Source organism: Quercus robur, chromosome 9, assembly GCF_932294415.1.
Source record: "Quercus robur chromosome 9, dhQueRobu3.1, whole genome shotgun sequence".
Taxonomy (NCBI): Eukaryota; Viridiplantae; Streptophyta; class Magnoliopsida; order Fagales; family Fagaceae; genus Quercus; species Quercus robur.
This window is the reverse complement of record NC_065542.1, coordinates 52,208,950-52,222,897: the sequence shown is the minus strand read 5'-3', so window position 1 is coordinate 52,222,897 and position 13,948 is coordinate 52,208,950. Positions and strand designations below refer to the sequence as shown.

The following is a 13,948-nucleotide window of genomic DNA, read 5'->3' as shown; positions in this document are numbered from 1 at the left end:
TAATTTTGAAATAATGTATTGGTTTTCATTCCCAGGCTAAATCAAAGCAATCTTCGGTACAAATTAACTCACTTGGCACCACGACACTGTATATATTTCGAAGGCACCTAACAAGTAACAACTACTATTCATGCCAACCTGATTCTTTTTGTTTTTTGTTTTTTCCCTCGTCCAATATGTAACCTCTAATGGGGAAAATATATTGCAAACAAAACATGACTTGAAGTCTAACGTTGTACAATTTAAACACAGCCCAAGTTAAAAACTGACAGTAGACTAAAAAGTATACCTAAAATTTATAAACACACTGTGGACTAACACATGGGTAGAACAAATGATAGGTGGAGGAGATATCTCAAAATTGACTTTGAAGTACAACTAACAAAAAATAAGCCCAATAAGTTGGATAGAAATCACAGGCCCTTTGACTCATTGGTACCAAATTAAAATTAATTTGGTACCATATCTACTATATCAACCACAAGCAGCACTTACAATAAATATTAGCAAACAAACATGTACATTAAAATAAACCCAGTTAACCATTTCCAGTAGCAGCATGAGCACAATCTGGTTGTGCATAGTTTGTTTCTTGGCTGTTGCCAACTTGGTTGCACCACAGTCGATCATCAATAGCCTCCCGGGCTTTTCCGGCTATCTTCCTTTCAAACTTGAAACTGGGTGTGAGCCAATTAGTTTTCTTACTTCTCAGTTCTGACTAATTGTGTGATCACAGTTTCATTCAATCTTATTATTAAATAAGAAACACCAACTTTTTTTTTTTTTTTTTTTTGGTATTTTAGGTACGTGGGTGTAGGCAAATCTGATGAGGTGCAGCTATTCTACTACTTCATTGAATCTGAGAGAAGTCCAGAAGATGACCCTCTTGTGCTTTGGCTCACTGGAGGTCCTGGTTGTTCCGGATTTTCTGGCCTTGTATATGAAATGGGTATGTATGTGCTTAATTTAACTCATCCACCATACCTTTTTGGGAGGATATAGGATATATGAGGTTTTAATATAAACACCCGCTATAAATTCTACCAAAAAACAATGATAATTTTTAAGAAAAAATGAAGCAAATTATACTATATTTAACACGGAAAAAAGAAAAAGAAATGCACACACCTCCAATAGTATTACCATATGATTATAAAGAATTAGTTGATTCTCACCTTAGTACTTGTTTTTTTTTTTAACTTCACAGAATGACTTGCTTTTTCTTCTGCTACTTCTTCTTTTTTTTTCATTTTATTTATTTATTTTTTTTTTATAGAGTGTAAATTAAGAATTTTCCTTCACCAACCTTTACCAGTTTCTCTGTATAGTATTTATTAAATATAAATAAGCCTCTAGGGATCAAATTGAAATGTTCTCTCCAATAATCCTTATTTCTTCCTCCCATATCACTGAGATTGATGGCTAAAAAACATTTGAATTGCTCACAGAAATGTTATAGCTAAGTTGGGCTTACAAGAGATCAAAGAAAGAATTACATTGATTTCTTTTGAGGAGGGTTAAAACCTCTCTTGCGCAACCGGTCATGTTTATTGAGCTCCTTGGACCTTTGTTTGTCAAAAAATGTTTAAAAGTGGAAGGTATCCATCTAAGATTCTAAATTTAAAAGTAGAAGGTATCCATCTAGAACTCTAATACCGGACGGACTAGGATTTTTTTAAAGTTTTGTTAAGTTTTTTAGTTGAGCTAGATTAATTAAAAGTGGATCTCAGTTTTTGGAAGAGAAATGTGCAACTCTAGAAAGAAAAAAATATAACCAAACAAAAAAAAAATTTTGCTTTTTTTTTTTTTTTCTTTGGGAAAGGGGCCCAATTTTTTTTCTTTCTTTGGGCCAGGGGCCGGACCCCTTCGTCCCCCCGGGTTCATCCCTGACTATACGCCCCCATTTCATCATAGGAATTACCCCAAAAAAATTGAAAAAAATTCCATCTATTTTTTTTTTAATATACTTATATAACTATTGGCATAATTTATTTTTAATAATTTCTACCATTACATAGATTATACCTGGTAGGAAATGAGATCCCCATAGCTGAAGAAAAGAGATTTATATAAGAAAATACAACTAAACAAAGCCCCTTATTTTTAAATCCTTCTAATATTTGATATTCGATCCAAATATATGCAAGCTAAAAGTTAGATTATTTGTAAATAAATATATAAAATAAAATAAAATAAAATAAAATAAAAAACCAAGACAAAAAATAAAAAGTAAAAAGTAAAAAAGTCTTAAGCAACAGCTAGCCAAACGCACTTATTGTGTAGACCTCTCTCTACCGGTCTCAGCAATCATCTATTTCATTTTCATTAGTAATTTTTTTTTTTTTTTTTAAGTGGAACTCTCAACTGTTGGACTTTTTCACACCATCCGTTGTGTAATTATGTTTTTGTGTTGTGGAAGGCACAATCAAGTATTTCTCAAATCAATATCGATATATATATATATATATATATATATAAAAGCAGAGACCTCATGTAAGAGAGGTCTTGCCAAATAGCCCTCTAATTTTGTATTTAGCAATTTTTTACCTATTTCATTAAGTTTTTATTTATTTTACCTATTTCATTAAGTTTTTATTTTTTATTTTTTATATTTTATATTTTATATTTTATTTTTTACTGTTATCTAAAAGTTCACATTAACTTATTTTATTGTTGTTTCACTAATATCTCATTAATTGCCTAAGCTTATATCACACATTTCTTTATTCTTTATGTCTTTTAGCATACCCACTGATTTAATATTTTTTTTAAAAGCAAAATAAAATAAAATAAGTAAGGACTAATAGTAATAACTAACTAGATAAGACCTTTGAGAGAGATAGAGAAATACAAAATTGTTGTGGATTGTTTAATAAAACACATTATTTCACTATATATTACCAAAATAAAAGACCTGAGACTAATAAAATATTTGAAAGAGAGAGAAAGAGGAATCTGAGGGGTCACCACCATCAAGACGCCGAAACCCCAGTTGGTAATATGATTTAGGTTTAGGTAATTTGGTTGGATAGTTTTTGTTTTGGGTATATAAGTAGAGAGAATATTCGTTACGTAATGTAAAGTCATATTCTACCCTGGTTTAATTTTAAATTATCTATAAGACACATGCATACACACTTACCCATACCATGTCTTAATGTCACACTATCAATGAGTGGAAGACTGTCAGAGAGTTGGGCATATTTTCATTTCATGGTATGACCTATGTGAACATAACACAAATTAGTTGACTTTCATGGTTCCGTTACTCTGTTGTATTTATTTTTGGTTTCATGATTTAAAAAAAAAAAAATTAATCATATCTTAAGAAGGCTACAAATATGCAATGAAGTTAATATCTCAAAATGTATATGTTTCTTTACTCTAATTTAGTTTACTTTTTCTTTAAAATATATATACAACATTATCCAAAACCATCTTACATGCAATATCACAAAATTATCCTTGCATCGCACGAGCAACTTACTAGTATAATGTAAATATGCGGTGAAAATTTCAATAAATTTTCTAATGAACATTGATGCAAAGTTTATTATACTAAAAGACACTAACTTTTTTACATTTCTGGATTGAGTGGTTCTACTCCCATAAATTGTTCCATATTTTTTACCACAACTCTGACGTGGTAGATTGTGAGTGATTGACAAAGAAGTTGTGTAATAGTTTATGATACTAGATTTTTTTCTTTTGGATTTCCTCCCCTCAATATTTTATGATGGCCAATGTAATTGTGCATGTGAGAGGTTGTGATAAGTGTGAATTTAGGTGTCTGTAGCATTGTTTTAAAAACCAAACCGCTTAATTCAACTGGTTCAACTTGGAATTGGTCTGATCAAAACTGGGAAAACCGACAAAAAGCCAGTCTCTTTCCCAGTTCTTTAATTGTTTTGAGTTTTAAAAATCATGGTATGTAACACCACTCTTTCAAAAAATAGAACTTAGCATGAACTTCCTTCAACAACGTATTCATTGGATATTCTTTTTGCATGTAGGGTACAAGTCTGTTTTCATATCTAAACCTGATGAAGATCATAAGCACTTGTGCAAGAAGTTGCCAGAGTCTCAAAGATTGATCTAATTCTCTATAGTGTAATTGTGATGTTTAAGATTGATTGGATATCGGTTGGGTGTGTATTGGGAGTTTTCTATTGAATTTCACATCAGATATATATTGGGTAAATCTGGGTTTATTAACAACTATAAGAAACTTTAATTGTGAATAGACTAATCATTTTGGTGTATAGAGTAGATGTTACTCTCACTTCACATTAATTTATTTCTTTTCTCATATGCCAATTAAAAAAAAAAAAAATCCAACGTCGGACCAGCTGTATAAATTTGCATAAATTTAAAAATAGAACACGAACCATTTCATACTCAAAACATGCTCTCCTTCACATTAATTTTCTTTTCTTTCGCCATTTTTTTTTAAAAGAACATTTTTATTTGCCTTAATTTTTAATAATTTGATAGTTACAATGGGAGATGGGACATTTGAAACTTAGATGTCTTCATTAAAAACGCTAAGAGATGTTAATTGAGTTACAAGACTTTCAGCAAAAAAAAAAATTAAAAAAATAAATTAATTGTAGGATTTTATTTATTTATTTTAGGTCCATTATCATTTGACTATGCAAAGTCCAAAAGCAACTCACCAAAATTGAAGTTGAACCCATACTCCTGGACAAAGGTACGAAACTTTAGCAGCTTCCAATAATTAGGTTTTCATGAAAATCAGTTGTCAATTTGAAGGTTAATTAGGTGTTTATGTAAACCGAAAGAAATGGCCTTCATTTTTCAGGTTGCTAATATAATATTTGTGGATGCACCGGTTGGCACTGGATTCTCTTATGCAAATAGTTCGGAAGGATACAATATCAGTGATACATTGGCCGTAGCAGAACTCTATGAATTTCTACAGAAGGTGATCAAAAACTATATAATAACATGACTTAATTTGGTACATATGAACTATAGTTTGATACAAATATAAAAGGCTTACAGCCAGAAAATTTTTTCTCAAGTGGCCAATTCATTTCAAATTTTGAGTTGTGATGCAGTGGCTTAAGGTTCACCCCAAGTTCCTTACAAATTCATTGTACGTCATGGGAGATTCTTACTCGGGCATAACTGTCCCAATCCTTGTACAAAAAATATCAGATGGTAACTTGAATAAATGACAACCACCTAAAATTTTTTTCATTCTTAATTCATACTTAATTTTGCAACAAAAAATTACCGAGGGGGCAAATAAATCATTTTGATGATTAATGGAGCACAAGAAAACATTTTAGGATGGTAATTGGCTATGTCAATTTGTTGCAGGTAATGAAGTTGGTCAGGAGCCACGAATGAATCTCAATGTACAAGTTCAAGCACATTAAAATTTAAATAACTTCAATTACTTTAGTTTCGCTCTTGTTCATCAAGGCCTCCTATTTTTGGGGCCTTTACTTCATATAGAAATCAAATCTTGCTTTAAATTGGGGCCAGGGATATGTGATTGGAAACCCGTTGACAAATACGCATGATGACTTGAATGCAAGAATTCCATTTGCTCACTTAAAGACGCTTATATCAGACGAACTATATGAGGTGATTTTCCCTTCTGCTCTTGTGTTTTTTTTATTGAATCTTGAGAGTTCTTCTTATGGTATTAGGCTATTGGCTAAGCATCAAAGAAAAGGCTGAGTAGCTTGTAAAATGCAGTAGGGAGAGTGCTTATGCTAGTGGGTAGTGACTTTTTTTTTTTAAGAATTTAATCATAACAGGCATCACATTATATAATTATATCTTCACAGATTACAATCATAAGATGTCCTTGAAACTCATGTTTAAATGATTGACCCAAATGGATTGTCATTTGAATAGACTTGTATGCAATTTTGCAAGGAAGACTTTCCTGTTCCTCATACAATTTGACCTTTTAATTAATCTTTTATTTTTGAACCAGCTTAGACAAGTAAAAGTTGATAAACAATGCCCTTGTTAATTGCTTTGAGACCAAGGTTAGAGATTTTTGGCTTATATTACAGGCCAAGGGTACTCTTATGCATTTTGCGTAAATGTGGCAAATGATTTAAATATAGTACATCAGTGTCCACGAGTACCTTTTTGAGGATGCTCCTGGAAAATATGTTTCATACAAGTTGAATTCTCTCTTTCAAAAATATCCTACTAAAAGATGTGATGCTTTTTTTTTTCCTAGTCAACTAAAAACAACTGCAAGGGCGAGTATATGAATGTAGATCCTAACAATGCAGCATGTGTGGATGATCTTGGTATCTACACTGAGGTGAGTGAAAAAACTACTTGTGGTTCTTATAAGATATGTCTGTTTTTATTTTTATTTTTCCTTCCATCCTGACAAGAGGAGTATGTGAAGCACTAAGAAATGTATGTTTGGACATTCATGTATCATGTCGCATGTACATTGATATACCTCTTGCATTTGGCAGTGTACCGAGAAAATATTTACTGCACAAATATTGGAGCCTACATGTCAGCTTTTATCCCCAAAACCTAGAACAAGGGTATCAAAGTGGGATCCAGATACTCTAGTAGAAGATTCTGTAGACCTCCTCCGATCAATTACTCATCTTCCTGAACCTAGAGCATGGTGTCGGGTAAACAATTTGCCTTTTCTCACACACACAATGTCATGATCAAAGCTGGTCTGAGGCCTTGTGCACATATATCTGTTTGACTAGGTTATATGCTGCACTCTATTAAAATTTAACTGACTATATACTAACAAGATTAGTCCTTTTGTAGGAATATAACTATCTGTACTCGTACATTTGGGCAAATGATAAAACTGTTCAAAAGGCTCTTCACATTCGGGAGGTATGTTGATCCTTAAAATGTAAAAAATAAAATGTCGAATTCAAAAGTAGTTTTATTAAGTTATTTCAAAATGACAATCAGGGAAGCATAAATGAGTGGGTGAGATGCAATCTGACCTTAGCAAACACATATGACTATGATGTCTCAAGTAGTCTAAATTATCATCGGAACCTTATCAAGAAAGGCTACGAGGTTCTAATTTACAGGTAATATGGCAAATTTTTTTACCATCCTTCAGTCCCTAGAATTGACTATTTGTCACAAATCCAGGTAATTAACCAATGCAAAGACAGAAAAATTCCATGTCACTTAAACCCTCTCTCGGGTGGCTGTTGTCAAACTAATCACTTCAATCGACTTAAAAAGAGCAAAAAATAGAAGTTCATGTTCTGCCGAAAAACACACACACACAGAAGCAAAACAGAGCAAATGAGGGGAGGAACCGAGGAAGAGATAGTTTTCAGATTTGATCTTTCTATCCACGGGTTCAGTATTTCATCTGCTAATAGACTTCAATTTACATCCATTTTAGTCCATATAAATGAATGAATTTATAAAATCCAAGATTTACAAGATATTACTCTAGTAGAAACTAACCAAACTTTTAGCACTGTAGAACGTAACAAATTTGCAGTAATTATTATTGAATAAATTCTATGGGTCTTATAGACACATAACTTGGTAGAACGGATCACCTACTTTCCAAATCTTTCTCTTTGCTTGCTTTACAACTCATCCTCACGATCCCATCACCTTTTGGAACACCTTTAAGTCACTAGAGAGCCTACTAGAGTCTCCCCATATATTCTACCTCCAAATTCTAGAGAACAGTAGATGGTGTCCCTAGAGAAAGATTGTTTCTTTCAGAGAACATCAAAATGTAAGTATGTTCTCTATATTCTGACTATTAGTAATTAGTTATTTGACGGCTATAGGAGTATTTTAAATACGGGTAGAAATACATCAACTATTAGATAAGCAGTCCTTACAAATATTTAAGCACTAGGACAACTTGTGTCCAATGCAAGTATCCACATCCTAGTGAGTCCAATGCATCAAACCCAACCTTATGGGTGGCAAAATTTGACACAACCTGTTAACCCAACACGACTAATCTGTTTATAAACAAGTCATAAGTTAAGGTTAAACGGGTTCAAGTCATATTCGAGTCGACATGGCTAACCCTTTAATAAACAAGTTGTGTTTTAACATGCAAACCCGTTTGATCCATTTGACCCGTTTAACTTATAAATGTATTAGCTATTGTTATTATTGCTTAATTTATGGTTGTAAGTAGGGGTGTTCACCAAATCGTATAAATTGCACAAACCGCAAAAACCGCACCAAAACTGCCCGCAAAATGGCATAACCGCACCGCACCGCAAGTAATATTGCACCGCACCGCACCACACCGCATGGTACAGTGCGGTTTGTGGTTTTATAATAAGAAAACCACACAAACCACACCGCACCCTATCTATATATTAATATTTTTAATATTAAATTATTATTAATAGTTTAATAACTCTAGTTTTCAAAAAAAAAAAAAAAAATAGTTTGATAATCCTAGCAAGTGTTGATTTGGAAAGCTAACCCAAAAAAAAAAAAAAAAAAAAAAAAAAAACTAGCTCAATAATTTAAAACTTGGACCAAAACAAAAGGAAAAATTAGTTTTGGACTGGGTAGAAAAAGCCCAAAATTTGAAAAATATACCAACTTCAAATCATTCAAACCGCATCTTATATATCGCACCGCATATGTGACCGCAAAAATGAGATGTGGTGCGGTTATGGTTTTGGCTAAACTTTAAACCGCACCGCACCACACATGTGACCGCAAAAATAAGGTGCGGTGCAGTTATGATTTTAACTAAACTGCACCGCAAAATGCGGTGCTATAAATGGCCCAAAACCGCACCGCACCGCACCGCGAACACCCTTAATTGTAATTATATGTTTAGTACTCTATTGGAGATTAGCATAGGATTCAACTATAGATTGGTATTTAGGGATAAGCTAGATGGTGATAAGATTCCTTATATTTGTAATTGCTTTCTCTTGATTAGTGGATTCTTGAGAGTAGCGGCCTGAAATTCACCCAGTAGGGTTTTTGCCTTGAGAAGGTTTTCCCCATTAGTCAACACATTGTGTCAATTTAATTTCCATTGCACTCTAGTTTAGATTGGTGATTTGTTCGTGCCTACACAATATTACATGTAATTTGGATAATTAATCAACTTGGATAATTGAATTACTTAACTGTGGTCAATTTATAACCCAATAGTTTTCTTGTTTTGTTCCGAATAACACAGTGGTGATCACGACATGGTTATTCCATACATAGCTACACATGCATGGATAGTATCGCTAAACCTTACTATTGCCCATGATTGGAGGCCATGGTTTGTTGATGGGCAAATCGCAGGGTAAGTTTCCACCTCAACTTTCATGTTTCAGCAACCCTCTTGCCCCTCCACCATCCCCCTAAACTTTTGAAGTTTAAATACAAGTTGTATTCCAATATAAAGCTTATAATTGTTTCATGGATTACTTTTAATTGTATTGTGCAGATTCACAATGCAGTATACATCTAAAAAGTACTGCTTGACATTTGCAACAGTCAAGGCAAGAATGAGTATTTAGTGTTTCTTTTTTTTATTATTATAAAAAACTATGTTCCAAGTAATAGCGAAAAATTGACCACAAGCATTTGCTTCTTTGTAGGGAGCGGGGCACACAGCTCCAGAGTACAAGCCCAACGAATGTCTTGCCATGATTGATAGGTGGCTATCTTATTATCCCCTATAGTGAATAGTGGATTTTATCAATCCATTCAACTTAGTAGGCTTATTTTGCATCTAGCATTTCAAGTCATTTTAGTTGCCTATTCAACATCAAATAATAAAATTCAACAGATTCAACTTCTTCACCTTTTCTTTCCATTGAGTCTTAAATATGATGTATGTAAATCTACTTGCTATGATATACAATGTGCTCTTGATAGATTTATCCCCTATACTCAAACAATATGCATGAGATGGGTCAGATTTGATCCAGTAACACTTTGTAAATGTAACAAAGAAAGAATGACATGCAAGCCCAGTTCAAAATAGCTTGGTTGTTGGGCCTTAATTTTAAGTCTAACCTCAATCTTACATTTAACTTTCAGTTTCAAGAATAATTTGATTTGACCTAACTTGCTATGTTTTCTCTTATAATATTGTGGTTTTTATTTTATTTTATTTTATTTTATTTTATTTAGTTTAGCCCAACATTGGAAATTATAATACATATTTTAAACGATTGCTTGGAACTCGAAAAATGCATACCTAAATTAGCATTAAAAAAATGAATTTAAAATGGACAAGATTTCTCTTGGATGTTCTTCAAATTATTAGATGTCAATTACAACTATTCAGCCTCATGACACAAGCAGGTATATATACACATATGATTATATAATTATGTTGTATTTGATTATAAAATGGATTCATGGATCTTTCCATGAAGGAATGGGGGTTTGTAATTTAAGATTTCTTGTCATCCATGAGTTCAAAAGGTTTAATGCAATACCCAAGTGGCGGATTTTGGTTGATCTTTCATGAGACAATGTGTGTTCATGCTTGATGGTGAGTTTATATTGCCCATACCAAAGAACAATATGGGCCCCACAATAAACTCAAAGGTCCCTTTATAGGAATAAATTTGCCCTCTTTTTCCATCAAAATTGTTTTTGTCTTTTCATTTAATTTTGTTATGAATTTCCTTTATGAAATACTTTACTTAGACTATTTTTTTTGTTTTTTTAATGTGAAACATCATTTGAAAAGGAAAATAAAATATTTTCTATTTTATCAATATTTTTATTATGTTTAAAATCTATAAAATGTAATTAGATGTTTGGAAAAAAAAAAATAAGAGTTATAATCATTAAAAGGAAAAAAAGAAATACTAAAGGTGATATAAAATAATGAAAGAACCCATGTTCTTAACAAATAATTTGCTATTCTACCTGAAAATATGTGCATAAAAAATAATGTATAATTATAATTACGTAATAAACTCCAAAGTTCAAGATTGTTTTTAGGTTAAATTTTGAAGTTTACATGCATATATGTTTGTAGTTGTTGAGGCCCGTTTTTTGACAAAAGGGCCCAATAGCAAAATAAGCCTAACAATAAGGAAAGATGAAAAAGAAAGGAAGTGGAAAGAGGTGATTAGCCCAATGGGCCAACATGACAGGAATGACAGCTAATAGGCCCATGAGCACAACAAGAGGTAAAAGTAAAGTAAATGGGCTATAGAAGCCCAAGGAAAGAGGTAATAAGCCCAATGGGCCAACATGGCAGGGATGACAGCCAGTAGGCCCATGGACACAGTATGAGATAAAAGTAAAGCAAATGGGCAATGGAATTCCAAGGAAATAAGTAATAAGCCCAATGGGCCAACATGGCGAAAATGACAGCCAGCAGACCCATGGGCACAACAAGAGGTAAAAGTAAAGTAAATGGGTCATGGTAGCCCAAGGAGAAAGGTAATAAGTTCAATGGGCCAACATGGTAGGAATGACAACTAGCATACCCATGGACACGGCAAGAAAAGAAGCAATAGGAGCAAAAGTGGCGTTAGTTTCATATTGGGTTTGTTCTATAAGTTTTTGCTAGAAATTTAATGAGGTGGTATTGGATTTTAATCTCCACCGTAGGTTTGTAAGTGGATGTGTGGCAACTTTGTTTAAAATGAAATGAGATATCTTGTTAAAGATTTACTTGAGGTAAGTCAGACCTGAGTAATACTTCCAACTATTTAAAACTATTTTAAGTCCATTGAAAACTACTTCAAGCTCATTCTTTTTACATCCCATTTGAAATTACTTCCAATTTATTTAAAACCTAGATTTTCTTACAAAAACTTATTATTAGTTCAAATATAAAATTGAATAACAAAGTATACTATGTTCCTTTTTTTTTTTTTTTTTTTTTTTTGAGAAACTTCTAAAAATTGGTTGTTCATATCTTATTTGAAAAATGCATGCATGAAATAAATTTATTGCATCACAATAACACAAATAAGTTAAGAAGCAACATAAATTGTTTTTCCTGAAATAAAATAAACAAGCACATGCATTTTCTAACCAATAATAATCTTAAAATGTTTTTTTTTTAAGAGTTAACAAAATAAAATATTGGCAATATTTAATTATGTAGGAATTATAATATGCATTTAATTGCATATTTTAAAATGTACTTATGCATATGCCTGAGATTACAAGCTAGTAAATCAATAAAATAGCATCCAATTCTTATTTATTTAACTTATAAAAAAAATTCTTATTTAGAAAGAATGTGATAAAACATAACATGCACTGTACAAAGATGCAAACATGCGAAGATGTATCAACGAATTTGAGTCTACATACAACTCATGATTGATAAACTTGGGAAATTTCTTTTCTTTGGTAAATTAACTTTGGAAGTAACTGCACTTACACGATGATGCTGTCCTTGTTGGCCAATTGAAAACAAACCCAACATAAATAAGAAAACGTTTTCTCTACATTACATACTCAACAAACAATCACAATAAACTCCACAACACAACACAAAAAACTCTTTAAAAGCAACTTTTCTCTCTCTTTACCTCCTCTTTTTCTCCATGACAATTATCTTATCGCTAATTGATGTTGATCAACCATTTACTTTTTGTCAAATGACATTTTTTTTTTTTGGGTTCAAAGCTGGTCACTTTTCCATTTTAGTTTTTCACGAAAATTCAAATTTGAGTTATGTTTTCCCCTTTGAGGTTCCCAAAATTACCAAAAAGTATAAAATGTTTTCTCATTTAAGATTACATGAATAAAAATTCTTGTTCATATAATATAATTTAGAATGAATTATAAGAAATATTAATAATTTTTCACACAAACCAAACAATAAAACAATTACTTTATGAATCATTTTCTTGATTGCAAACACAAAATTGAGTCAATTTTCGAAAAAAAAATGAAATTGGATTCATTTATGTGATGCATGAGGGTTCACATGGACCCAAATAAGAAGAGTTGATTATGACTTATGAGAGTTAATACAGTTAAGTAAGTTCCCATAAAAATAAGAGTTAATACAGTTTAGTAAGTTCCCATAAAAATAAATTACAATATCTTCTACCAATTGGGGTGACTACAACTTGGATGATCCATTTCGAAACAAAGACTTGTTAGGGTTCTAGCCAAAACAAATGCAAAACTTGAGCAAGTCTTGGAATTGGATACAAAGCATTTCTTGTTCTGCTCTAATATTTTAGACTTTAGAGAGAGAGAGAGAGAGAGAGCTTGTGGAGAGGTCCGGCGACTCTGACGACGACACCATCAATGTCGCATGTGAGGTCGTTTTGTTCGAGCACTTGCTTTGGATGCTTGACAATGCTGATCCACAGCCAGAGTCTTTGGATGAGCTCGTTGAGTTCTACGCCTGCTGAGCAAGGCTGCTATATTGGTTTCTTTATCTGCAATTAATGCATGGTAACTCTTAGCTGGGCCTCGGTGACTTCAAATAACTAAGAGGGTGTGGGATATAATTTTATATATTTATATGTTATATATATATATGTGTGTGTGTGTGTGTGTGTGTGTGTGTGGATGATGATGATGATGATTCTCTCTAAACTCGTCCACACGCTCTAAATTTGTACATTATTTAATTCGAAGCTTAATTAGCGTTGTAGAGACAAATGAAAGATAGAGAAGAAAGGGCATGTTGAGCATTTGAGTGATTGAAACGGTGAGGATTAAGGTTTTTTTTTGTTTCTTTTTCTTTTTTTTTGCTTAATGAAAAAGGGGTATTCAGTGTGAGCTCATCGACCCCACGCTACGTGACAGCAATGAGTAATATCACGTGTACCACACGAGCCTTGCTGGCGGTGAGGATTAAGTTAAGTTAACCATTTTCACCTCGGCTATTCTTTTGGCCCGACTGCCTTTCTTTGTTCATTTGTACTCATATCATAATGTTCAACTTGGATGATCCATTTGGAAACAGAGACTTGTTAGGGTACTTGTACTAGCCAAAACAAATGCAAAACTT

At 32.6% G+C, this 13,948-nt stretch overlaps 1 protein-coding gene across 1 annotated transcript; it reads left to right on the top strand.

The window, feature by feature from the left end:
* The first annotated feature begins 494 nt into the window (after positions 1 to 494).
* Positions 495 to 9,790, top strand: LOC126699020 (serine carboxypeptidase-like 7). The gene is made up of 14 exons (XM_050396568.1): positions 495 to 681; positions 804 to 949; positions 4,635 to 4,711; positions 4,823 to 4,945; positions 5,082 to 5,184; positions 5,347 to 5,384; positions 5,515 to 5,616; positions 6,230 to 6,316; positions 6,480 to 6,647; positions 6,796 to 6,867; positions 6,949 to 7,073; positions 9,179 to 9,292; positions 9,437 to 9,491; positions 9,591 to 9,790. Exons 1-14 carry the CDS (start codon positions 560 to 562, stop codon positions 9,672 to 9,674), a joined length of 1,416 nt encoding a protein of 471 aa, XP_050252525.1. The 5' UTR covers positions 495 to 559; the 3' UTR covers positions 9,675 to 9,790.
* Positions 9,791 to 13,948: the final 4,158 nt, after the last annotated feature.

Excerpts from the sequence above, each read along its gene's own strand:
- LOC126699020 (XM_050396568.1), top strand. The coding sequence starts at position 560 with ATGAGCACAATCTGGTTGTGCATAGTTTGTTTCTTGGCTGTTGCCAAC. Across the intron at positions 6,868-6,948 it reads AGGCTCTTCACATTCGGGAG|GGAAGCATAAATGAGTGGGT; the intron begins GTATGTTGATCC and ends AATGACAATCAG. Across the intron at positions 9,492-9,590 it reads TGACATTTGCAACAGTCAAG|GGAGCGGGGCACACAGCTCC; the intron begins GCAAGAATGAGT and ends GCTTCTTTGTAG.